The sequence below is a fragment of the Salarias fasciatus genome, chromosome 13 (assembly GCF_902148845.1).
Source record: "Salarias fasciatus chromosome 13, fSalaFa1.1, whole genome shotgun sequence".
Lineage (NCBI taxonomy): Eukaryota > Metazoa > Chordata > Actinopteri > Blenniiformes > Blenniidae > Salarias > Salarias fasciatus.
The window spans coordinates 19,345,792-19,373,581 of NC_043757.1; the positions used below are offsets into that span (position 1 = coordinate 19,345,792).

A 27,790-nucleotide genomic window follows, 5' to 3' on the forward strand; every position below is an offset into this window, starting at 1 on the left:
GGAGGAAACCGGGGACACACCCGCCGGAGCCCATTGGTACGACGTCACGCGCAGAAACTACCCGAGCGAGGAAGGTAAATGAATAACGGATGAGAGGAAGAAGAGGAGGAGTAGGAGGAGAGCAAGAAAGCTGAGGATGCAGGTTTGGCTCCACAACACACAACCGCCCCGGTCGAAGCAGACGGCTTGAAGCGGCTGCGCCTCGGTGGAATCCAACTTCCAGTGGGGGAGATGCGCCCGCTACAGCTCTGATTCTTCCCTCTTCACGTCCTTCTCCTCTTCCTCCTGTGCCGCCTCCTCCTCCTCCTCCTCCTCCTCCTCCACCTCCTCCCATCTCTGGCGAGGAGCATCCCGCGCACTTGATTTGACTCCGACGGGCAGGAAGGCAGGCGGGCAGGCGGACTGACACAAGCCAGACACGATGCGCGGATCCCCCCGATATGGGACAGCTGTGGGAATTATAGTGATCCTGGAGGCTCTGCTGCTCGCGAGCCGGGCTGCAGAGGGAGCGTCAACGCAACACCTCCTGGTTCAGTTGCATGAGGACGCACAGGATGAGGCGCACCAACTTGCAACACAACATGGGTTCCAGAGTGCCCGAAAGGTAGGGACACCCCCTCCTCTTTGAAATCCAAAACAAATCCACGCACAGCCACGACAGCCGCATGCCCCTCCAGCATGAAGGCAAGATTTTATTTGACAAATGAAAAAAAAAAAAAAAAAAAAAATCAAAACAATAATCTGCTTGCATGCATATCCAGCGACGAGTCGATCCTTTCCCGGCGACAGAGAAGTCAGACATCCTGTATTCATCAAAATAAGCCGTGCAGTGGCATGCTAACAACAATAAGCAGTTTTTCCTCTTTTGTTTTGACTTCATTGCACTTTTCCTGCGGCTGCTGGCGTCGCCAGGCCGTGCTTGGTGCCTTGTCCTCTGGCCTGTGGGCCAAATGAAATTATGTTTCAAAACGTATTCAATTTCAGCATCCTTCAAAGCAGAGACACCTGCAGCCATCTGCGACTGAGAGATGCTCTTTAAAAATCAGATAAAGCCCCAGCAGGGGTTTCTCTCACAGCACGAAGTTGTGCTGTGATCTCATCTTTGAGATCCTTTCTGCTTAGATTTTCCCTTTTATTATATTTACTTTTTCAAATCCAGCCAACAATTCCAAATGATCACATTTACTTCTGTCCAGAGGAACTAATTTCTGTAAAATACCAACATATTTTGAATGAAATTTCCTGAGTATTAACATTTCATACGTGGGCCTTTTTTGTTGTTGTTTAACTCACCTGAGACAACACTTTGAAGAAAAGCTTGCCACATACATAACACCTTACAACATGTCAAACGACATAACAAGCCGGTGATGGGAGGCCAATGGAAATAATTCCCTGGCAGTGTGTGTTCTTGTCACATGTCAAAATAAATGTGTGGGTGAAATTGGCTGGAGCCTTACTCACTGAGGCGTAGCGGCGAACAGAGGGGTGTCTGTGCCGCTCTGAATCGAGATTCCCTTTATATTCTCTGTTTACATTCACAATCAAACAGTTTCAGTCTGTAACTCATCCTTGGAACATTGCTTATTCACTTTTTTATGTAGGCCCCAAATCATCTTTTCCATCTACTGCCTCTGAGGTTATGTAATCTGTGGCTATATTTGTCTTAATGAGATATGCACCATTAAACAATGTCTGTGTTTAAATTATCTCCTTTTGCTGTGTAATTAACTAGACTGGGAGACAGCTCTGGAACACAAACCCATCTAAAATATCTAAAACATGGGGATCACCCAACATAAACAAAAAGCTTAATTGTTAAAAAAGCATTCAGAGGAATTGCAGTATTCCACTTTGGCTTTTGTTCTTTGTTTAAGCATGCACAAGCTTTTTGCCTCCAATATTGCTATAAAGAGCAGGGAAAGATAAGAATAATCTTCATCCCTCCAGAAGTATTACATTTTCACATTAGATCTGACAGGCACATCTGAAAGCATTTATTTTGAGGATTGACCTGCACCCTGGCTGTTACTAAAGCATGAGGGGGTCTTTAATCTGTGCACTGTGCTGTAGGGAAAGCTCTGGATGATGCATCTCATTTCCCTGCCCTTGTGATTTATTATGGTTGATTACAGCACTGTTCTCCAGTGCCTTAAAATAGACCCTCGGTGAAAGCCGGAGAATCAGTGCCCTTGTTCCCTCCTGGAGGATGACCTGCTGTGCTTCGCTTCCATTTGGGGGTCCATTGTATTTTGATTTGCCATTCATACTTTGTGATTGCTGCCGTCGTGTTTGAATTCGTGTCTCTTTTTGCCCGTGATCCATTTTCTTCTCGTGTTTTATCTTTCCCTTTTTACCCAGCTTCCCTTCGGAGAAGGGCTCTTTCACTTCTATCCTCAGGACACTTCAAAGAGGCGGAGCAAACGCAGCACTCGCAGCACTCACAGCAGACAGCGGCTCCAAAAGGACAGAAGGGTGAGCGTGCACGCACGATACAAAGACACTGTCACCTGCACGCATGCTGTCGTTCAGTCCGCATCAACACGCGACGGTACAGTTAGTGTGGAAATACCTCCTGAATCAGCTCTTTAACCTTCATGTTAGCTGGATACAGAAAGTCAACAGAATGTGTTTGTAGCTTCTGAGAGGACTGACAGCAAAGATCAATTTACACCAAAATGCAAAAAAGAAAAAACAAAGCAAATACTATAAGATGAACGATTGTACTCCAGATTTCAAACTGAAGCCTCTACTGAAGTTACTACAATGACAGGCTCTCTCAGAACATATTGTGTGATGTTTCACTGTGTTTTCAGCTGAGTTGAACAGGGATTATTATCCCCTTTCTACTAAAAATAATAGTGTGACAGATTCTTTCTGGGACGGTTCTTTTTGTGGTTTCCGACTTTCTTTGCTTTGTTATCACAAGAAGGACTGCTATGTGCCGCTATAGGGTGGTCAAAAATCAAATTTAATGTGAATATTTATTACCAACTCTACATTATTTTGTAAAGTGTATTTTTAACACAGACATGCATTTTGCTTGTTTTGTTCAAATATAAGATTTGCTTTTAGATTGCTTTTTTCTTTTTTGGTCCTTTTTTCTATTTCCTGAATTCTCCCTATGTATGAACAAGTATCCAGATGAGATTGTGTGATCTCTGTTGTTGTTGTTGTTGTTGTTTTTTTTTTGTTGTTTTTTAAAGTATTTTGTCATTAATCTTTAGTCGACTAATACACCCTCATTTTCAGAAAGAATTAATAATCTTCTGTACTTCTAAACTCTATATTTATCATTCTTGTATTATATTTTGTCAAGTAGTCAACAAACTTCTTATCTGTGTGTGTGTTTGTATTATGCATTTCTAAAATCCTCATTTATCCTAATCACAGTGTCAACATACTGTATTTCATTTGCGATTATTGTTTTGTTAAGGTCAGAAGGAAGAAGTAAAGAAACAACTATACTGAAGATAATAATGTTCTACCTTTTTGACTTGGTTCAATCGCCACAAAAACAAACAAACAAAAAAGAAACGAAAGAAATGCAAGATAAAGAAAATAAATATAATGACTTTGCTTTAAGATTACCTGCATGGACTGATCTGCTGCTTCTTCACACTCTCCTCTGTGTGAAGAAGTTTGTGTGCTGAGCTGCGTGCGCTGAGGTCTGTCCACTGCTGGAGGCAGTGAAAGTGGAGGTCCTGCTGCTCACAATCAACTAACCTCTCTAATTGCGGTTGTGAGAGGTGCTAATGAAAATAAATGCGAGCCACTCCACCAAGCTAATACAGCTAATGGCAGCGAGCCTGCACAGACAGGTCTGAGCTCCACTTGCTGGGTTCGACAAGCTTCCAGGTGACTCTGCACTCATGGATTTCTTTGCAGATTTGGACTGAAAAACTTCAGGGAGTTTCCTGTGTATCTCATCAAAATGAAGTTCTGAACCTTATGTTTTTAGTTATATCATAAATTGGTTTAAACTACGATGTTCAGAACAGCACAGTGTTGTAGTAGTTTGTGCAAAGTTTAAAGAGCATCAAGTTAGCAGCCAGTTAATTTTACATTTGAATGAGACATTTTATCAAACATAAATCAATCAAGTCAAATTGAAGAGCAACAGTGAGTGAACTGGACAGTGTCCCCGGAGCTTTCCTTCTAGGACGCTATTAATGGAGCATGTTGACCCACTTCTGACTCAACCGCTGTAATTTTCTTCAGTCTCTCCTCCCCATCTTCCTCAATTCATGTTTGTCCTGGCTCGCCGTCTCATATCTTGAGTCCCAGAGAGATGTCTGTTTATTCACACGTGTCGCCGCCGCTCACCCATTTCATCCATCCAGGCTGTTTTTTTTTTTTTTTTTTTGCTGTTTATATATTATATAGCACTTGAAAAGTCATTACTTAAACAAGTAAAAAGTAGAAAATGTAATTAATGTTTGTCAATGAGCCGCATCCCCTGACCCCAAAAAAATGCACTCTGAGGAGGAAAGCCTGCAGGGAAATGAGGGCAAGGAAAAAGGGCAGCGAGATGCTGCAGCTCTTTGATTTCGAAATGAACTGAAGCGTTGTGAGTCGACAAAGGCGGACAGTGATGGTGGTGCATGGGCACTGTTTGATGTTCTGAGTGGGCAGTATGACATGCAGTCTCAGGAGGGGAAATACCAGCTCTCCTGCCAAGTGATGGAACAAATTAATGATGGCTGAAGAGACGGGGGATGCGGGGATACTGCAGAAAAAGCTGGTTGCGAGCGGGAATACATACACGTTACCAAAACATTTATCAATTCAGAAAATGATTGTCATAATTTCAAAATTGCCGTTGATACAGATGTGTTTCTTGAGGTTTTCAGGACTGATTTGATGCTGTGCTGATTTCTAATGTGTGCGTGTGCCTCCTGATTGCTTGGATTATGCCATAAAAACGGAGATATGGATGAATAGGCTTTGGCCATTTCAGAAGGACGTCTTAAGTGCTGCTCTGGTCTCTTATCTGAGGTGGTAAACACACCAGACAATGCCAGGTTCTCTGAGTCACAGCAGAGTGAATTTGCTCAGGGTAAGTGTAAAAGGAGCATTTCTCATTTTTTAAAAATCTGGCTTTGAAAATGTAAAAACACATTTAGCTTTTTTTTTAATTGTGGGGATCATTGATTCAGTTGTGAGGGCAGCATTGAGAGGATATCTGTCAATGAAACACTTGAGATATAGATTTATTCACAATGTTACAAACACAATCACATGTAAGGATGGAAAGAAAGTGATACAAAGGGACCTAAACCTTCAAATGAAATCCTTTTCCAGAAGGCCTTGGTGAAAGCAGTCTTGATTGATAATAAATTTCAGATTGAAGGCTTCCCGACCGGCTCAGCTTTAGCTATTGCCAGACTCCAATAGATGAAGTGATTCGTTTCTCCTTTCTCTGTGCCTCATCTCAACCTTTTCAGGTTTTCCAGATAACTGAAACGGGTTTGATGAAATTTCACAAAGCTTCTCAAACAAAAAAAAAAGAAAGAGAAAAAGGAAAAAGAGGGAGATCGTATTTCACGTGTGAATGGTGAGCTGGTTTACAGTGATTATTGGTGTCTCTAAAAGTGCAGAAACAGACAAAAGCCATGAAATATCAAGAGTTTGTTTTTGTTTGCTCTCAAATGTGAGAATACATCATATTAAAAAAACAAAAAAACAATCAGGGATCTGAATTTCATCTTCCACGTCTATTCCCATCATTTATTTCCCAAACTCACCTTCTTGCATTATTTTATTGACAGATGTCAGGAAGGATTTTTGGTCAGAAACCCAGCTGTTCTTCAGCTGAGGGTTTCTTTTTTGTTTGTTTATTGATGATCAAGACGGACACAAGCGTGTGTGTGAGTGTGTGTAATGTCTCAGGCTGCATCTCATAAGCAGCAGGTGAGTTTTGAAGCCTTGGCTCCAGCTGCATCTCATGTTAATATGAGGGCAAGATTCGCCCCAATTCATGTACATGATGTTCTGCCTTCATGGCAGCTGTGTTTTCTGATTTTGCTCTTCGTAAATGTGTAAAACACTTTGTTGACTTTAATCCGAGTCTGTCTTATTCCCCAGGTGAAGAACGTCTTTGAGCAGGAGGGCTTCAGCCGTCAGAAACGCGGCTACAGAAATATCAATGATATTGAAGTCAACATGAGTGACCCTCTGTTCACCAAACAGTGGTATCTGGTGAGTAATCAGCCAACCAGCCGTCTGCTTGCTGCCTGACCTTTAGCATTTTTCCTTCTTAATTACTCAAAAGGCGAGCAGCATATTCCCCACTCCTCTCTGAGTCAACATTGTTATTCATTCTTAAATTAGTCTACTGAAGACGTTCACGCTGCCGAGTTTCCTCCCTTCTTGTTTACCCTCGCTGCTTGAATTTTATGCCACAGCGAGCGCACCTTCACTCATCCGGTGTGTCAGATGAATTTGCCATATCGCTGACATTTACTTCCCCTTCCTCTCTCCCTCGCTCTTCCACCCACGAGCAGCCCTTACCCACGACCTTCCTTTCCCACGCGCTCGCACATCCTCCACGCCGACCAATTTCTTAATGGCGCCTCACCTGGGCGCCGTGACTCATGGATGTTTTCCATATTGTCTGAGTGATTAGATAAACACAGGCCAGGCGGACGGGACCCCCGGGTTGGATCTTAATGTGGCCGAGGCCTGGCAACTGGGCTACACGGGCAAAGGAGTTACCATCGCAATCATGGACGACGGTGGGTTTAAAGTCTCTGTTCTGTACCCTTGAGTGCTGTCTGAGATCACTTAGTTATTCTTGCTCATATTCATCACACTAATTCGATTAATTACGTTAGTTTACTTCGGTTTGATTGCCGAACCCTGAATTACAACAAAAAGCAATGTTTTAGCCTGAATGTTCATGTTGTCATGAAAGGATTTGTTATTCTCTGCACAAGGTGACTCACTGCTTATGATGCATTAATGATTAAGTTTCCAAAAGCAAGTATGAAACTAATCAGTGGAACTTTGGATTTGTTTCCTTTTGTAATCTCGAGGCATCGGCATTATTTGACACACGACTCATTTCTTTATGCATCACACAAAATGATGTATATATTTTTGAGAACATGCTGTAACTGTGAATAATAAATAATCATTTAACTCAAATATTCTTGAAGTTGTGAACTCTTGCATGCCACACAGGGGATTTTGTATTTGACGATGTGCGACAAGAGAGAATTCTAATTTAATTTGAGTGGCTCCAAACAGACTTTGAGGATTATAGTGGTTCTTGACAAGCAGTTTTCTGTCACTCAGTTCATTAATCATCCGATTTTTTCACACCGCGTCATGTTGGTTATTTTGTGTGTTTTTATCAGAGAAAAAAATTACTCATAATTATCACAGCTTTTGAGAGCAAAACAAACATGAAAATTCTGTAATCGTGTACTCTTGATTTTAAGCTTTCATGCTCATTTTCTTGTGCTTGATTAGATACTGTCACTAAATGAAATCACGATCACATTTCAGGTATCGATTATCTACATCCAGACCTGGCGTCCAATTACGTGAGTACCTTCAGCAGTTATGAAATTCACTTCTCCTCATGTCTTTGAAGTGTTGGGCTCAGGTGGGGGCTTTGTGCGGCGTGTCATGCACGGTGACAGGTGCTTTCCGAGTTGCCTCCATGGCGGCAGAGTCTCCTTGTATTCCTGGAGGACACAGAAACAGGCAGACGGCCAGCCAAGCTGTTTAATGTTAATGCACACTGCACTGTGGCAGGCACAATGGCAGGCCGATCTGTCACAAGCAGAGATAATGCCAGGGTAGTTGGCGCTGCATAATGTGATGCTCCATCTCCAGAATACTGATAAATCCTTAAAGGACAAGAGGCATTGCTAAATGGAACATGGGAATGCTTAGAGTTTATTTTGATTTCGCTCTGAGGTTTGCGATTTGCTCGGCGCGCTGCGTTTTTGAGTCTGAAAACCTAAGTTAAAATCAAGTAATATGTGTTAAAACATCCCCATTAATTTACCTGATGAGTAATTTCATGTCTTTAATGCTTCATTTCAAGAAATACTAACAATTTTGATGTCTGTTTCACCTATTTCTTCATATGTCTGAGATCCCAAAACCACATCCTTCCTAAGTTATCCTTACTGCTGCATTTCAAGCACTTTCTGCCTCTGGAATTTTGGTCGATTGTTTTGTTTTTTCCTGTGGATTCATCTGAACATACGAGCAATAGTATGCTTTAAAATTACCTCGGCGTTTGCTTGCCTTTGCATGTTCTTTGCCTGAGAACAGAGATGAGACGTGGCCCAAAAATAACACTCAGCCTCAGCTGTGGTGATGCAGGAGCATGCTCCACTGGATTGATGGATCACGCTGTGCCCCGATCTAAAGTGTGCGCTTGTGTGAGTTGGAGTGTGCAAGAGTGAAAAAGGGTGACACTGACTGTGTGTAATCTTGTTTTGTTGCCGTCATCCTGGTGTTTTTTGCGGACTGGCAACAACTTAATAGTATTAGCCGAGCAAAAAATGCAGAAAATTACATAAAAGACATCAGCGTGGGTTCATTACATCTGTCAGCTCAGTTTGAATAGATTAGACAGTGGATCTTTGTAAGCATCTGCTTTTAATTTTTTCTCTACTTTTTAAAAGAACCTTTTTGTGGCGTGTTTGTTTCCAATTTGACGTGATGATCACATTGCAGCAGCTCATAAAAATACATTTTGATATGCTGAATTAGAAGTGAGATTATGTGTGTCCTGAGATGAGACAAACCTAACCTGGTTGTTCAATTTCATGGCACATTTATCTGCAAATGCCAACTGCTATATTATTTTTGCGGCAATAAATACACTTTAACAGACACCAGTAGAAAGAAATGGCAGCGTATGGTATATTGGCTGTTTTCTCTCACCAGCAGATTAGACTTTTTACACGAACACGCCGCTATCAGGGGTGCAAAGAGGGTGATTTTGACCCAGTTCCTGCACAGGAATGGATAGTGGCTCTGTTTTTATCTTCCTGCTCATCCAGATCAATACTTGTATTGTGCCGGGGCAACCACATTAAGAGGATTTTTTAGGTAAAGGCAACATCGATTGGTGGGTGACCTTTTTAGCTTCCGTTTCAAAGAGAGCCGGGCAAAAGAAACCAAGGTGTGCTGCTGGATTTCATGTCCTTTATGAGGAATATATTATTCAAGTGTGACGCCCTGGGAAGTTGCCATGACAACAGGTCAGGATGTTATATTACCCTGAAGTGCATGTCCTAAGCTGTTTTTGTCTGAATTTTTATGAGGGAGGAGAGAAGGCGGCAGTGAGAGAAAATACGGTCTATGATGTGACTTTTTCTGGAGTCACATCACTGTGTGATGTGTGGAGCTGGTTAGAGCTGATGCTGCTGATGCTGATGATTGTTTCATCATATAAAAGGTCTTTCTTTTTCTTGAAAATATCTTGCAGAGGTCTTTAAATCAAGGACACAACTCTGCTCCAGCTTTGGCTGCATTACCTGGACTATTGAAATCTGCAGTGATCACGTGATAAAAGGCATTGAACGAGGGCATTTACGTTTTCTCCAAAACTGTGAGGATGTCGACTGCTTTTTCGGTAGAAAGCATTCAGAAAAAGTACTTGAAATCTCAAAAGTAAGCTCATCTTGTAGATGTCCACCGTCACGACTCGTGATCATATTTACATATTTTTTTGGGTTCGTCATCGTGTTCGCATGACTTTGTTCACAGGCTGGAAATTTGGCCAACCCAAGTGGGTCAAACAATAAATATGAAGAGTCATGAAATGATTACAGGGAGAAGAAAGGAAAGAAAAGCTCACAAATTTGGTTTGACCTTTTCAGCCTTTTCAAAATTCATTTTTATTTTTGCGTGGGCGTCTTTTATGAATCTTCCTCTTTGTGCCTTCAAATGAAACCATCTGCACAGGTTGAAGTGGAAGTCTGTCCTCGGTGGGAATATTAAAAATCATGAAATTTGCCTGAGGCCAGACTAGATGCTGCTTTTACAGTGTAATTCACAAAAAAAACCCCCCGAAAGGTTGGGAACTACTGGCTTGATTTTTATCCAGTTCTTTGCTGCGGTCCTAACATGAGGGACATTAGTCAAGCACTGTGTACTTGATACTCTCTAAATCTAACCCTGACCCTCAGTCATTAGAGGGGTGTTAAGAAATAGATGCTTTCAGTTCTTGCGATGATTTGTGAGTTTTAGCCACTAAACCACTGAGCAGATCATTCATTTAAAATGCTTAATTTTTTAAAAGTAATATTACTTGTAAAAATCAATTTGCTGTAGAAATATGAGTTATAAAGAAATCAAACTGTCAAAAAAGGGACTTTGATGTCAATGTTAGAGTTATAAATCTACTAAACTGACTACCAAATATACCATTTTTAGACACGGACTGTGGAAATTATTCTGGAAATAAAATCTGAAGGTTTGCGTTCGACAGTACAATGACAACATTTACTGCCAGGTGAATCAAGTTTTCCACTTTCCTCTTCGGTTTAATTGCTGTGAAATATTTCAATCTGGAGAAACAGAGTGACCTCACGTTGGTAAGTCTGAGTCATTTTTCTACCGAGAACCTTTTGCTGCGAGGACGGCGTGCAGCCGGGGGTCACTGAGAAAAGGTGAGGCGCAATCCATTACTGTGACCCGGGTTGCTCACAAGACATCAGAGGAAAAGCAGAGTCTGATTGATGGCCGGAGATATGAGTCTGAGGAGCACAGCAAATGATTCATGGACATACAGGGGCATTATTTATTATCAGGGCTCAGCGCTTTTCACTCTATTTAATGAAAAAGGAAAACAAAAACATTCTCCTGTTTCTAACCTGTATGTAAGTTTATTTCTTCCTGAATGTTCTAGTCTGAAAGCACAATAACAATCTGAACCCAATTTGTCTATTATTGTTTTAAACTGGCATTCCAACAGCATGACACATAAAAAAGAAACGATAAATCGAAAAATGATAAATGGTGGAAACATTTTAGATGGTTTTTACTCTCCTCTTTATCGCTGCTTTTCTACAGTTACACTCTTATGAGCCTGTTTCTTCGAGCGCTCCGCCGTGTAACCCCTGCCGCTGTGAGAATTTCTACTTTCCTCTTGTTGCCTGCTCCACGTCGTGATAATTACAGTGTTTCTCCACTGGGTCAGCAAGCTCGTGTCATTTGCCTTTCTCTCATTGTTGCCGACTGAGTCATCTCCTGCAAAATGCCAGCTGTCAGGCCGCGGCGTGGAGACAGCCTCCAAGACCGATCCGATGTGCCCCGATCTGTCCGTAATGAACACGGCTGGAGCCTCTCCGTCCTCATGGCTGCACTAAACACCTGTTGTCGGTTGCACAAAAGCGAAACGGGTCGCGCTGCAGGTGACGTGAGTGACAGGTAAAGGAGGGATTGCGGCTGACGGCGGCCATCTGAATGAGTCCTGAAGAGAGTTACAGCAAGCGTGACATTTTCCTAGGGATGTCTGTGCAATCTTACTGTGTGTGTGTGTGTGTGTGTGTGTGTGTGTGTGTGTGTGTGTGTGTGTGTGTGTGTGTGTGTGTGTGTGCGTTCTCATATTTCTATCCTTGTTGGGGCCAAATGTCCCCACAAGGATAGCAAAACGTGAAACGACGTGCCTTGTGGGGACCTTTTTCCGGTCCTAAGTAGGAGAAACAGTGTTTTCTTGAGCTAGGGTTCTTGGGTTAGGCTTTATTGTGGTGTGGGTTAGGGTTAGGGTTAGGGTCAGGGTTAGGGGCTAGACATGAATGGGAGTCAATGGACGGTCCCCACAAGGATAGAAATACAAGACTGAGCGTGTGTGTGCGTGTGTGTGTTTCTCCTTTCAATCATCGCTACTCAGATAGTTGCATTGGCTGTATTAATGTCTCATGCAGATGTGGGTCCAGAGAATCCTGTTTGTTCAGCTTTTTTGCGGCTGTTTGTTCTTATTCTATTACTTTAGGCCATGTAGAGTTAAATACTAGCAGTGACTGAGCGCATTATTTTCACAGCTTGAAATCCTACACGATTTTCTCATGTTGATGAAGATTAAAGCCTCAGTTAAGTGTTGCATTAAGGTATTCAGAATCATGGAAATATTCTAGATATGCACCGAGGTTCAAGTTTATTAGGACCAGAGAGGCAAATCTCATTGGATCTCAGATTATGTGGTTCTGTCAAAACATCCATCTCCCTAAAAGCCAAATAGTGCAGATTAAAGTTTTTGGCAACAATAGATCCTATTGTGAGTAGAGTCATTCACTTGTTTTTCAGTAAAAAACACTCTACTCAATATAGAATTGGAACAGCAACATGGAAATAAAATGTTCAGTTATGTTAGTTACTAAGTTAACGTAGTAGAACTGCTCATGTGTGTGTGATTCAAATACACACAATAAAATCTATGAAAGTATTTCTCCATTCTTTACATTGTTGGTTTGCTTGTCCTTCTTATGACTGAATCAGTCTTGTACTGCATACAAAATTTTGATGGATTGATGGATTGATTGGTTGATTGGTTGACTGATTGATTTGGAAACTTTGCAGATGGTTTACAATTAGCCATCAGTGCCATTCTTTAAATGAGGTATCCTGTTATGAACATCGGACACACACTCTTTGTACAACAGCAATTGCTTAACAAACCCAGATGAAATTGCAACCAATATCTAAAACAATATTCATATTTTAACTTCATTCATGACACGATTGATGAATGCATGGTTCATTAAAAAGAAAAATAGGATGTCTTTGCCAGCAAAATATAAAAAATTATGAAGACAACAGCGTGCTAATTGATTATTTAACACATTACTTTTACAGTCCTACTTTTGCTCCTGTAGCTCCATTAGGATAATATATCGCTCTTTATTTTACATAAGTCCCTTCTCAAAAATACATTTTCAAATCATTAAGCTGTGCTGAAGATAATGTGACTGAAAACTGAAAAAAGATGAATATTTTTCAAACAGACATATATTTCACATTGTCACAAGCTTTCGTTGTGTAGAATCTAAACTCAGGCCCTTCTGGTGCATCCAGACGACAGGTTACACCGTGATAAGGTCACCACTTGCCAGTGAAATATTCCTCTCTCCTGTTGTTTTTCTCTCTCAATGTTGTTGTTTTGTTTTTTTTTGTATGTGTGTGTGTGTTTGTGTGTGTGAATACATCTATTCCAGAATGCCGACGCCAGCTATGACTTCAGCAGCAATGACCCGTTCCCTTTTCCGCGCTACACAGATGACTGGTTCAACAGGTAAGGCTCGCCCAGGCAGCCCCTTGTTTATATGTACACATGCCCGGCGTGTCTCTGTGTGCACATTTGTTAGCTGTCCCTGGAGTCTGGCAGCCCTCCTCTATTGATTTTCTCTCCACATAGTTCCATTAAGACATAATGGTGCAGTATAAAAGAGAGCGGTTGTTTAAACAAAAAGACAATAGAAAGCACATTCTGGGTTTTTTTTGTATTTTTACCTTGTCTCTTGGGGAGATAAAGGTAGATAAAGGAAGAACTAGAACAAGTCCAGTCACCCGTCGGGGACGAGTGTTCACAGCGGTGACCTTCTGTCTGATAGCACCTTATCCGTCCCCCATCTCCCAATCACACTGGGTGATCCACTGCCACTACAACACATGTCGAGGACGGGAACAAAGAGGAATGTATTCTTTCTCCACTGCACCTCTCCCCCGCCGCTGAACCGCCATCTGCTCAGACAGATCTGCGTGTGTCGGTGCGCTCGTGTGTGTGTGTGTGTGTGTGTTGGGTTGAGAAGCGGGTATTTCGTCATGTAGCAGTTGCCGACTGTCGGGCAATGCTGACTGGCTAATCAGCTGGTTGTTATAAATAGCTCCCCGTCTGTGGCAAAGCATGCTGGGAAAAGGGAGGTTGACTCTCCGCAATGTCCCTGTGGGGAGCGAAGGGATGGAGCGATAGGCACACATCACATCGCCAACATGTAACACCGATCTGTGCAAACATACAGTATTCAGAGAGACAAGTGACGCACTGTTAAATAGAAATATTATGTCCTCAAACAGACTTTATGTGCATTTATTCTTGTAACGGCTGCACAAGATACGACATGTACTGTTATCACAGTCCTCATGCAATCTCTGCTCGTATTCAGCCCATAATTTCCTCTGATTTTGTGCTGTCACCAGTCACGGCACGCGGTGTGCTGGAGAGGTTTCCGCGGCCGCCAACAACAACATTTGCGGTGTGGGAGTCGCCTACAACTCCAAGGTGGCAGGTGAGTGTCAAATTAAACTTGCGGCGTTGAAAAGTGAGGGGAACACTAATGGCACGGCTGCGATATGAGATAACAGCTCTGAAATGTAATTTGCGGCGTGATGAAAGGATGAAAGGTGTGATGAGGGTAATGCACTGCCGAAAATGCTGAACGCCTCTTACATAAAAATCTGGGCCACTGCGTTGCAGTGCTGAAACACATATTATACCTATACTCAGAGAATTATTGTGAATTACCAGAGAGGTCAGTGAGAGTCCACACAGCAACAGGACAACGCCATTAATCCAGACAGCTCCATGTTTCTGTTTCATATTGATTTTTTAGAAACGTGCTCTGGGAGTCACGCAGCAGGAATAAGAAAATTTGTATTGACAACTTGATTTGTGTTGAACAATGAAGCTGACATCACTTTTCCTTGACGCTGTTCAGGCTTTGAATCTGATTGCGCTTCTATTTTTTTTTTTTTTTTTCCAGGTATCAGGATGTTGGACCAACCTTTCATGACCGACATCATCGAGGCCTCGTCCATCAGCCACATGCCGCAGGTTATTGACATCTACAGTGCCAGCTGGGGACCGACCGATGACGGCAAGACGGTGGATGGACCCCGAGAGCTCACGTTGCAGGCTATGGCTGATGGCGTCAACAAGGTAATGCGGCAGATCTCCCGCTGTGCTGAGGCTCTCATAATGATGTGGAAGTCTCACAGAAATTCATTGGTGCAGATTTTTATGGTCTCTGCCACTTCAGCTGAGTTGCCTCTTACACGGAGAGTGTAATTTGCTTCTCTTTAGCAGAGGGGATTTGGTGGATCGTATTGAAAACATTGAACAGGATTCAGTATTTATCTAAACCAAGAGACATAGTGGCCAAGCTGGTGCTTTCAGTCATTCTGATTTCTTTCATAAACCCCATTTGATGAAGCAACCTGGACTCTTTGTGTCCTTTTTCATTTGTATGTTGCTTTATTGCATTATAAACATACTAACAAGTTATATGAAGAATCAAGCAGGGGAATCTTGGCTGGTGGTTTCCCTGACTTTGTGAGAAAAAAAAGGTGGTGATCGCAGTGATAGGAGGTGCCGTTGCTCTGAACCGATCTTCAACATGTTGGAATTTAAGGTCAGCTGTTGCACAGACACAGAAAAATACATTTTACAAAATTGCAGTGCGCAGACAGTTGCTCTGGAGAAAAGATCCACTAAATTGCTCTTTAAAAGGTGGAAACTTGAATCTATTTCACCAAATACGTCGTGAAGACTGAGATTTTTTTTTTCAAACTATTGTAAATACTTCTAAAAGATATAAGTAATAAAGGAAACACATTTGTTTGAGCGTACAGACATTGACATTACTTAAAAATTCTGATTTCCAAATATCACAGTAATGAATGACATTTTTACCACCTTTGTATCTTCATTTAACTTCAGCTTTGCAGCAGGTTGTGTCTTGTGTAACTGAAATGTTTAAAAAATGAGCAGAGCTAAAGTGGGAAACTGAATTATTACAACTGTTAAATGTAAAAATAAGTGGTTAAAATAAGCATGTAGATGAGGAAGCCTACACTCCGAGACTTCTTTTTGTTGACACTGATCTTACAAAATGCAAGCCGAGACACCATTTATGGAATTTAGCTGTCGATTCGTCACAGTTTGACACTTTTCTGAGCTAATGGAAAAATGTCATCAGTGATTTATGAACCTGTTTATCTTTGTTCAGATTTCCATGTACAATGAAGCCTTCCAAACCATCAGATAGCACAGCGTTTAAAATGCATGGCTGCATGTGAAATTATGCTTAATTAAAACAACCTCGATAAATAAAAGAACAGAAAAGATTGCTATATAACTTCAGGTATAATGACTAATTTGCAAACTGTTTTCTCTTAGAGTTTTTTTTTTTTTTTCCCGAACCATAAATGCACTGGATCTACTGAAAATATTTTAGTTTTACTAGTTGGAAACTGTAATATCCACAGTGGTAAATGGTAATTTTCTGTAAATTGGAACATCACAATCAAATACAAGAGCAGACAGTTCTTTGTTTATCAGCGAGTCAGATGGTAGTCGGGAACATTTAAAAAAATTTTTATCAAGTTTTAAATAATAGTTTTAAAATGCTGGCGACTTGTCAAATGCACAATTGGCAAAAATCCACAATATAATGTCATTTACTCTCCTACTACTATGTCTACAGTACAATTACATCATTGTAGAGTACAACACCTGTAATTTTTCAATAAATGGAAGTACTATTACTGATATTTTCGCAGTGGATTGTTCAGGCTGTTCACAACATGTATTGTCATTAAGATGCTTTTTTTCTGTTAAAGAATGGATTTTTACTTGGGAAAACTTATTTTTTTACTCATTTATCTCAATTCAAATCAAATGGGACTCTATATGGGGTCCCTAAATTAGAATGAGTTCTTATTTTCTGTAATTATTCAGATCAGTGGTGTTCTTTTAACTCGTGCACCCTGCTTTAGTAAATCACCACTGCCAAAAGCTGTCAGAGTGGAGTTTCAGTGCTTGTGAAGTTGATTATAGACTGGGTTTGAGTCGCGGGCAGGTACATTCAAAGTGACAACTTTTCAAATCCTGCCAACAGTGCTTTGGATCTAGGACCTTGACTTGAGGGCAGCCCTGCGGAACACACTCATCTCAACTAACACACAGCTAGACGTGCACGCATCCACACAGCGAGGCAGTTTTATTCATACAGCGCAGTTCAGCGAAAAGGGGAGTGATCAACATGCATAAACGTGACAAATGCTGAACAGGAAACGTGAGACAGAAAAGACAACAAATGTTACCACTTGACTAACTGGGACTGAAGGGTTCCACATGCAGCATGAGACATGACAGGCCCTTCTTTTTTAAAATGTTCAAAGGTCCTGACAGCTACATATTGTTGACATAACCTTCATCTGGCTCCGTCTGAACTGTGACTCGAAAACATGTCTGCTTAAAATCACATAAGTCCTCATTGCGTGTGAGTCTGAAAACACATTTCGGTCCCCACAGCAGGAATAAATACATGTGCACACGCACACACACACACACACACACACGCACACACACACAGTTGCCATGCTAACAACGCCACGGCCAATTACTCACTTGATTCATCACCCTGCACCGTGGACCAGCAGGTGTGGGCTGGTCTGAAATGACCCTGGCTGATGCAGGGTAGGAGAGTAGGAGCAAAGCTCACTGCAATCTCTGATCATGTAAACATAACTAATCAAGCAGCCAGTCTGCAATCTGCCACTTAGATTGTAATGATCACTTATATAAGCTGCTGTGTGTAGGCTGAGCACGATGTGCACTGAGCACAAGAGGAACCATTTAAAATTAAGAAGCACATTATGCCATATTAACAAATGAGGAAGACAGTGTGGCATTAATTTAAATGAATGGCGCCGTGCGCGGTGCAGAATCAAAGCACTTTGTTTGGTTTGTGCAGACAGAAAGGCCCAGCGCACCTAGGTGAGCTCAACAATACTCCAAGCTCTTTGTGCACTTTAAATAGACAGACATAAATAAGCGTGATAATAGGAAGGACTTGCCACTCCTCCTCCACTTGATCCTTTGTTCCGCGGCGAAACGGTGGGCCTTTTGTGGAAACAGGTGCAGCGTTTAGTGAAGAGGATGCGCTTTGCATGGAGCCTCAGTCAGTTGTTTCATGGTTCAAGGCACTCCGTCAGGAGCAGAAATGACATTTTGCAGAGTGTTTGAATTTCCAGGAGGCATTCTGCTCCTTTACAAGATGAAATGCAGCCATTTTGCCTGCTTTAACATTTGCAGTTCCTTTTCCACTGCAATTAAAACAAAACAAGAAACAGGGGAAGGAAGATGTGTTTCTGTGTGTTGATGGGATTTTACATTTTATCGAAGACTTTGTTCGTTCGTTTCGTTTATTTGGGCATATCACATAACATAAACATGTCAACAAAATATACAAAACCATTCAATGAAGCCCAAAAGGAGTAGGCTGAAGCAGAAGCTTATCAGTGCCTACCCCTTCCCATATCTCGTAATTATATCACTGAGGGTCACATGGCAATGTTGTTGTATTTGTACATAATTTTATCATCCATACCCAGGCCATTACACAGTAGCATGTGCATGTGCCTGCCTATGAATGTGTGTGTGTTATGTGGTACAAGATTCATGTCCTGGCATGCCACACAGTGTGTGTTATGTTTGTTTGGCATAGTTATCAAAAATACGGCGCATATACAGTTTTTTGAATTGATGTATAGTTATGGCACTTTTTAGGTTCCCATCTAAGCTGTTCCATAGATTTACGCCTCTCCGGGTAATACATTGGCTTTTGAGGGTCGTACGAACACGTTGAACTTTTAAATTAAGCATTTGCCTGGAAGAATAATTGCCCTCTCTATTAGCAAACAGACGATTTATGTTACCGGGAAGTAAATTGTTTCTTGCCTTGTAGAGTATTAACAGAGATTTCAAATGTATTAAGTCCTCAAGTTTTAGAAGGCTAGATCTTAAGAACAATGAGTTTGTATGGTCCTTGAACCCCACGTTGTGTATGATCCTGATAGATTTTTTTTGAAGTCTGAACAAAATCTCCAAGTGGCTTCTGTAGGTATTTCCCCAAACCTCTACACAGTACGTGATGTAAGGAAGGACAAGTGAGCAGTACAAGATTTGGAGAGCTTTTTGGTCAAGAAGGTGTCTGCATCTTCTCATAATAGCAATGTTTTTAGCCATCTTAGTTCGGATACTGTTGATGTGCGGCTTCCAGCTCATGTTGTGACTCAGAATCACTCCCAGAAACTTGTATTCTTTCACTCTTTCTATTTCAACATTATCTATTTTAACTTGGGTTTCAGTGTCTTCTTTGATTTTACCAAATAACATGAATTTTGTTTTGAGTACATTTAGCGATAATTTATTTTTATTGAACCACTCTTTAATTTTACAAAGTTCTGCTGTAATCTCAGTCACAAGGAGCTGCAAATTTTTGCCTGAGCCTACTATTGTAGTATCATCTGCAAATAATATAAATTTTAGTTTTGGTGATACATCACACAGATCATTTATGTATAGTAAGAACAATAAAGGTCCTAACACTGACCCCTGGGGGACACCACAGGTTATGCTTCTCCAACTTGAACTATGCTCACCTATCTGCACATACTGCTGTCTGTTTGTTAAGTAAGATTTCAACCAATTATATGCAGTTCCTCTGATTCCATTTAGATATAGTTTGTGCAAAAGTATATTATGGTCTATTGTGTCAAAGGCTTTTTTTAGGTCTATGAAAATACCCACAGAATACATCTTGCTGTCGATTTTATCCGTTACCTCTTCTATGAGATCAATCAGCGCAAGAGCTGTTGACCTGTTGTTTCTAAAGCCATACTGGCTGTCACTGAGTATATTATGCTTATTTATGAAGCCTCTCAGGCGTATAACAAATAACTTCTCCAAAATTTTCGATAATTGAGAAAGAATTGATATCGGACGGTAATTGGTGAACTGATGAAGTTTAGATGAAAGTTATAAATTCATGTCTATAAAGAAAAGTAAAAAGTTTTTTTCCCCTTTTCTTTGTTGTATTTACAAGATTAAACTGCTTTAATTTTTGCTTTACTGAGCATTATCACTGTCATTATCCATTACGTGCTTCGAATTTTGCGGCTGCTTCTCTGTACTATATGCCAAAAAAAAAAATACAAACAGAAACACATTTTCAGGTCTCTCACTTGTGATCAGTAAACTTTATACTACTTTACAAGTCCATTTTTTTACACCATATTTTTAAGTACACAGTTTTTTTGTCAACACTTGAGAGTCACATCTTACTTATCTGTTTTAATCTTAACTTTCAGTCAAGATTTCAGGGGACTTTCAGTTCGAACTGTAAACTGCTAAATAAGACACAGTAACACATTTGTATTTGTATATATAAGTTAAATTCCCAAGTTTCCCATTCATCACCCATCACGCTTACAGTAAGTGAGACATTTTCGCTTCCACCTCATGACGATGATGTTGTTTTAGGGTCGCGGGGGAAAAGGCAGCATCTACGTCTGGGCGTCTGGAGACGGTGGTAGCTATGACGACTGCAACTGCGACGGCTACGCCTCAAGCATGTGGACCATCTCCATCAACTCCGCCATCAACGACGGGCGAACCGCCCTCTACGACGAGAGCTGCTCCTCCACCCTGGCATCCACCTTCAGCAACGGACGCAAGAGGAACCCGGAGGCTGGCGTCGTGAGTGATACTTCTAAACATCAAGTGTTTGATATTTGGATACAATTTTTTTGTGGTTTTGCCTTCTCAAGCACTACGAGTCAGGATAGAAACATTATCTACAGGTGTAGATCTCCAGGTGACATCATTTCTGTTTCCTGGGTGCCGACCTGCCTCAACAGGAAGCCCTATGGACGGCGCAATCACACAGAAACCACAGCAGAGCACAGATAATTCTAAGATTATATTTAGTCTTTCATAGATTTCATCACATGCAGCTTGTTTTAAGTCACACCTGCAGGCAGCATATTTCAGGATTTTCTGCTCGTACACTGTAATCGCTGGCTAGTTGTGAAAACAGAGGTTTGGCAAGAAGAATAGCTGATTACCATCCTGCACAATCAGATGCATCATTTAGCCATAGAGGCTCAAAGCCATGGCACGCTGTGTTAATCCCATTATTTTCATTAAGTAAATGTGTAAATATGAGGAATCAAAACCTTTTCTGTCTCCCAGCTCTTTATGGAGTCCTTGTGTAGTTCTGACAGATCAAAAAATGTGTTTCACTTTATTTTTTTCATTATGACAAAGAAATCCATTAAGAACTCCAAATTATGTTTTTATTTATTTGACGATGTCCGTATAATTGAAAAGAACACTGACAAAGAGAATGACTGAGGCACGAAATGGAATCTCTCTGGCAACATCACAGCATCCAGCAATAACTGCGCGTGACTCATCGAATTTGAACATTTACATTGTGAATTGCCTCATCAATGGGCAATCCCTAAAGAAACACAGACCGCGAATGAGCAAGACGCCACGGGGACGAGAGCTGGAACGATGGCCTTTCCTGCCTTTTCTTTCAGAGGGGGAAAGCACGACCTTGACGGCTCGTGTAATAATAATTCATTATAGCTTTTTGCAAATTGGAAATGTAGACCCCCGTTCAATAATGTGTGTGTGAATAAAGTGTATGAAGGCAGCAGTGTTTGACTGATTATGCAAATCACCTTTGGCTGTTGACAAAGCCTCAGATCTTCCCCAGGGTTTCTCATCTAATTGCAGTCAATCTGTTGTCATTTCTAATTAAGTAACCAAGTTAAATAAATAAACATTTATTCAGTGTAAATATAAACATACTGTTTCATAATCCGTGCACGTGACAGTTCAACCGACTCATCGGTTTTATTCTGCCTTAATCAGTCCTTGGTAGATGTGTCTTTAAACATCGGCCACCAGTCGAGGTTGTACACTTTGAGGTGTGATAAAGACCTGCCTATCTTAGTCATTCATCGTCAAGGGGAAGCCTTACCTCCAAAAGTTAAACATGACGAGCTGTTTATCCCTCTGATCTGCTCCTTCCAGGCTACCACAGACTTGTATGGGAATTGCACGTTGCGTCACTCTGGGACGTCGGCAGCAGCTCCAGAAGCGGCTGGTGTTTTTGCTCTGGCTCTTGAGGCTAAGTATGTTCTCTAATGCCCCTGCTGCAGACCTGAAATAATTGTGTGAATATTGATTTAGATTGAATGTCTGCATGAGACATTATTAGGTTACCTCATTCAATTACACTCTGCTTCAGTGAGAAGGCACGATTCGAAAGGAGTGTGCTTAGATTTGCAGAATGTCTCATTCGTTTAGCATGTTATTCGTAAACGACGTTTTATTTCCTCCTCATTGCAACGGCGTTTTATATTGCAGTCATGTCTTTGACCTTCTCAGTCCATCTCCATCTGCATATTATGTATTCTCATTTTGTCTCCATGTGTCAGACTCGACTAATTTCTTCACTTTTGACAGAAATCTGCAGTGATCACCAACTGGAATAAAAAGTTAAAGTTATCCTGTTACTGATAGGCTCCAAATATTTCAACCGAGGACACGACTCACATTTGGATCTGTGCTCTTTATATCTCAGCGCAAATGGAAACATTCAGCTTATATCCTGTTCAGAGGATCCAGTGCTGATGTATTATTTATCACCGCACTTCCTCTGTGCTGGATGGAGAACCAGACTGCAGTGCTTCATTATCATCTCAGCATGCTGAAAATGTTGCTTTCTGTCGGCTAATGCCGACACCCAAAGATTCCGTCATTGATGTTTCCAACAAAATCAGTTCCTCATGGAGATTATTTTAGAAGCCATGTGACTTTAAAACAGTTTTAATTATTTCAAAGCATTACCTCTGAGCTAAATCCACACACTCATCATTAGATGAATATGAAAATTCGTTCTTGAATCCTGGAGGACATTCTTTTCTTTCTCTCCGATCCTTCATTTCTCACACCAGATTCTCCAGCCATTAACTCACACCAGCGAGTGGAGTTAAGCAAAGAAACGCTGTTTGCTCTGCACACATATTAATGATGTTGCTGTTGGGAGGAGTGGATGGCCTCCTGTCCGTTGGCAAATATCGCACGAGCCTTTTTACTGCCCGAACACACTTGAACCGCACAACAGCATGAGTCCGTGAGTCAGCCAGAACAAAGCTGTCACTATAAACAGCCAAGATAATGGAAGGAGCCACAAAGGAAGCCATCTTCCTCCAAGCACACGAACTACGATGTTTTGACAATTGCAAGCATTTAATTAAAGCAAAAACATGAAACAGATATGTTTACTGTTGTAATCTACTCTTTTGTCATTTTTGTACCAACTGTCAATTCCAGCCCGAACCTGACGTGGCGAGACATGCAGCACCTGTCGGTCCTGACCTCGAAGAGGAACCAGCTCCACGACGAAGTCCACCAGTGGAGGAGGAACGGCGTGGGCCTGGAGTTCAACCACCTGTTTGGCTACGGCGTGCTGGATGCCGGCGGCATGGTGAAAATGGCGAAGGAGTGGAAAACTGTGCCTGAGCGCTTCCACTGCGTTGCCGGATCTGTTCAGGAGCCCCAGTGAGTAGAGAAAACTTCTGAAGCTACAAGCATTTGAAGCACACTTCTGCAACAAACGATCATCTGATTGCTGTTTAGCATGCATTAAACATATTTTGCGGTAGTGTCTGCTATATAATGGGTCGCATTACAGCTCCAAAGCAGTTCTTTCTTTTTGGATTGTAATTCAGCAAACACATGAAAACAATGTTGAAACCTGTGATTCACCGTTGTCCTGTTTCAGTTGTTTGTCCATCATTGTAAAGAAAGATTCATAGACAAAGTTTGGCCGAGAGAGAGTTTTTAATCTCATATAATTGCCAGAGATAAAACATTCGTCTGTTCTGATTTTCAGTTTGATGTGCAATTTTGTGAGCAGGACTTTAATTCAACAAATTTAGCGTTCGAGCCAGTGGTAGTTCATTATACCGATTATGATGCTTTCATCTACAGAAGAAAAGAAAGAGGCTGAGCTCTGAGAAATCCTGATTACACAATTAAAAAAGATCTCTCAAATGCAATCTGTGATAGAAAAGTTGTGAAAGCGATAATCACACTCCACACTTTATATTCTCTATTTGTTGAAATAAGCTTGCGTGCTGTTTTGGGATGTAAATTCCAACCATAATGTAGTCTTTTCTGCAATAACAATAATAAGAATAGGAATAGGTTCAACTGTCAGAGCTCTGGGGGAAGTGGTCTTTCGATAACAATCCGCTCTGCCCTCTGTTCTGGAGAAGCTCCTCAGTCTCTGTCATCGCCTTTCATAGATCCTTCCTCCCGTCTTATCCTTCCTCTGTCTGTGCGGTATCTCCCTTTGCATCGCCCCGCCTCCCTCCCCTCAGCCTTTGCGTCCACTTTCTCCTCTGCGCCTCCGGCCACCACCTCATGTCAGTCTTTCCCCTCCACCTCCTCCCTCTCCTCTGTCCCTGCTGCACACATCCCAGGGGCCGCGCTATCCATTCATCTGTCATATCCTGAGGCTTTGAGCTTGGATGTCTGATGCTTGGTAGTTTCCTGTGGCGGCGACCCTTTTCTCTTCGCTCTAATTAGAGCCCCGCAAATGCCCCAGCCTGCCATGTCCTAGAAACGCAGTCGATTAGAATTAGTGGCAGCCAGCAAGGGATTCCACGTGCAGGTGTGTGTGTGTGTGTGTGTGTGTGCGTGTGTCTGTGACCTTACCCCGAGTGTTAACGTGCATTGTGAAAGTGTCAGTGTGTGGGTGAAGATAAAAAAGCCGACTGAATACAGTTCATCTGTGTGTATTTTTTTTTCTGCTACCATCAACACCCCCAGTTCCTTATTTTAGCCTCTAATCAGTGCTCCACAGATGACGCAGTCACGACAACATGCTTTTAAAGTGTGTGTTAGCTGTTGTTACATCCCCAGACCATTACATACTGTGCAGGAGGTGGGAAAGACATGCCCTTCAGTGTGACTTTCCTGGTCAATATGCACGAAATATCATCTGTTTTTTTTTTTTCTTTGTCAGATTTGCACAAACTTGGAATATGTGATGGATAAAAGATGGTGTTTGAGAAGCTCTAATTCGAGCCTCTACCATTTGGGAGCTTTATTTCTGCAGCTGTGTGTTAAAATGTGAATTGTGTTCTGGCTGGGTTATATCTTCCGTCGGTTCACTGTTTCCACAGCAGCACTGCAGGGCTGTTGCTGCCTCTATTGTGGTAGAGCTATAATTACAACAGGCCCACCTCTGATGATAGTGTATCGCCAGAGAAAAGCAATAAACACCAACATAGGCAAGCTCACAAACACACCGCTCGGCGCTGATCTGATCGCTGCTCTTTCTGGCTGCAGCTTACTAAGCAAAAGCAAAAACTTCTCATTATCAGTGGAGCTGGCACACAGTGCCCCCTCTCTGCACTTGCGGTCCTTTTTAATCTGCACCGTTCTGCCCTTCAGAGGCATCCCTCGCCCCGCTCTGTGACCCTCTCATGTAATTACTCCTGCATATTATCTGATGGAAATGATGTGAAGGTGGTTTGGAAGGCTGGGAGGCCCATTCACTCCCGCATTAGTTTATATTCACAAAGTCACACTGAGCCAATAACACACTGACACCAGCATTCGTAGATGCTTTCTCGACTCTATAAATAACTTGTAGATGAACCTCCATGTTTCAAAGTGGCTTTACTCATTGACCAGATTTCTATAAAATTACTATTATCTGCTGTATATCCCATAACTGACCTATGAGCATATTTTCTTGATTGAGCGATGACTTCCACCATCACTTTTCTAAAAAATCAAAAAAATTTTGGGGTCAGAGACACACACTCGCTGACAGATAACATTTCCAGTAATTGACACTTCTAAATAGGTACAATACAGTTGTTTGCCTTGCTTTCCACACTCTAGATGAACGTTTTTACTTGAGTATGAGTGAATTTACCTGCTTGAGAAAATAATGCAGTAATTTTGATCCTCTAACTGCTGAAATCTAAAGACAATAGTTTCCTCTTTGCGGCTGCACTTTTGCTGACGCGTGTTGTGTTGTCAGTGGAAAAAGCAGTCTGGGAGTTTGGTTATGTCAGATTTCTCAACACTGGGTGGAAGTTACCCAGCAACACTGTACGATGTTCTGTTTTTCTGGGAATAGTAATTCACTTCATCAGCCCCGAGCAGTGCTCCGCTGCACTCATCTTGCTGTGCTCAGCATAGTGCTCTATTAATCATTCCTCTGACTGAGTGCTAGTTTACACGTTTCTCTCACGCAGTTAATGTTTCTTGTCCCCGCTGCCTTCCCTTCAACCCAGCCCCATCTTCTAAAAACCCTCTCCACTTCCCGCCGCCTGCGATGCGGCCTCAGCCTCTAATAATGTTATTAAGCCTCTTTGCTGCGTTTGGCCACCACCCCTGCCCCGCTGCGTTCTCCCTCTTTCTTTTCATCACCCGAAGAGATGGAAAAGCAGTGTGCCTCCCCGGCCACTATGCAACAACAATAGCAAGACCTGCCCACGTTTTACTCCCTGTTCTGAACAAACCCATTGTGACATAAAATGAGTCTCTTCAAGCTCTGTGAAAGACACACAATTAAGTTTGTGTGCTGCAGATTGTTGTGGACTGCATTGTGTAACTCATTGTTCAGTTTTTTTTTTCTTATGACTGCTAAAACACTGCTCTGCAAAACTTTATTATTTCTGACTTCTAACGTGGACCTTTGCTGGAGAATAGGTGAGGCACTTCATTACCAGGAAAGAGATTTCACCTCCATTTCTGCTCCAGAAACACCCAATGTGCTTTTCCACTTTTAATTACAGGTGATGCTTGTTTTCCTCTCTCTTTGACAGACTATTTCAACTCTAATTATGTTTCTCCTCTCCCAGCAAAATCCAATCCGGCAATAAGCTGGTGCTGGCTATCGACACTGAAGCCTGCCAAGGGAAGGACAACTTTGTCCGCTACCTGGAGCACGTTCAGGCGGTCGTCACCGTCAACGCCAGCCGACGCGGAGACCTCAACATCAACATGACCTCCCCCATGGGCACCAAGTCCATACTGCTGAGCCGACGGCCCCGGGACGACGACTCCAAGGTGGGTTTCGACAAGTGGCCCTTCATGACCACCCACACCTGGGGCGAGGACCCCCGGGGGACCTGGGTCCTGGAGGTGGGCTTCCAGGGCGAGGAGCCGCAGCGAGGCGTCCTGAAGGAGTGGACTCTCATGCTGCACGGAACACAAAGTGCCCCTTATATAGACCAGATAGTGCGCGATTATCAGTCCAAGCTTGCGATGTCCAAAAAGGAGGAGCTGGAGGAGGAGCTGGACGAGGCCGTGGAGAGAAGTCTGAAGAGTCTGCTGAGTAAAAACAACTGAAGTCCAGAATTTGCATGTCGCCAGTTCTTTCACTTTCCCCCTCTCTGTAGTCACGCTCAGTCCTCCTCTGAAACCTCACTGCATCTCCTTAGTTTTTCTCAGTCTCTTGTTACCCTCCCGTATGTCTACCTCTCTCCCCTCAGCTTTTTGTTATCGCGTGTTTCAATTAGCCCCATTCGATGAATGTTTCTTGTAATCCAGTCACGATGAAAATGTAACCTCAAATAATCCGTTCTGCATAGAGAAAGCAAACTCCATCACCTGAATTTTTACACTCTACAGAACTGTATATAAACCAAATACAAGCCACTTTCTCATGCTTTGACTGCCCTGCACCTTTCTTCTGCCAAATGTTGTACAGTTTGTGACTGTAAATGATTTTCTGTGTCATTCTACTTAAAGTTTAATATCTTGCAAACAGAGCAGTGATATGTCTTTCTGTTTATATTTTTGTGACATGCACTGTTTATATAAACAAGAAAAGGAATGTGTAATTCATCTTGCAGCCTGTGGTCATCACTTCATATTTCATATTCCACAACATATATTATAATAAATCTATTCAGCTGTTTAATAAAGCAC

The 27,790-nt window shown here is 42.0% G+C and overlaps 1 protein-coding gene across 1 annotated transcript; it reads left to right on the top strand.

Annotated features, from left to right (window-relative positions):
• Positions 1 to 106: 106 nt before the first annotated feature.
• On the top strand, positions 107 to 27,706 carry pcsk2 (proprotein convertase subtilisin/kexin type 2). Its single transcript, XM_030106125.1, has 12 exons — positions 107 to 604; positions 2,362 to 2,475; positions 6,088 to 6,201; positions 6,629 to 6,737; positions 7,513 to 7,550; positions 13,188 to 13,264; positions 14,170 to 14,258; positions 14,733 to 14,908; positions 20,297 to 20,512; positions 21,860 to 21,960; positions 23,165 to 23,392; positions 26,719 to 27,706. Exons 1-12 carry the CDS (start codon positions 422 to 424, stop codon positions 27,206 to 27,208), a joined length of 1,935 nt encoding a protein of 644 aa, XP_029961985.1. The 5' UTR covers positions 107 to 421; the 3' UTR covers positions 27,209 to 27,706.
• The last annotated feature ends 84 nt before the right edge of the window (positions 27,707 to 27,790 follow it).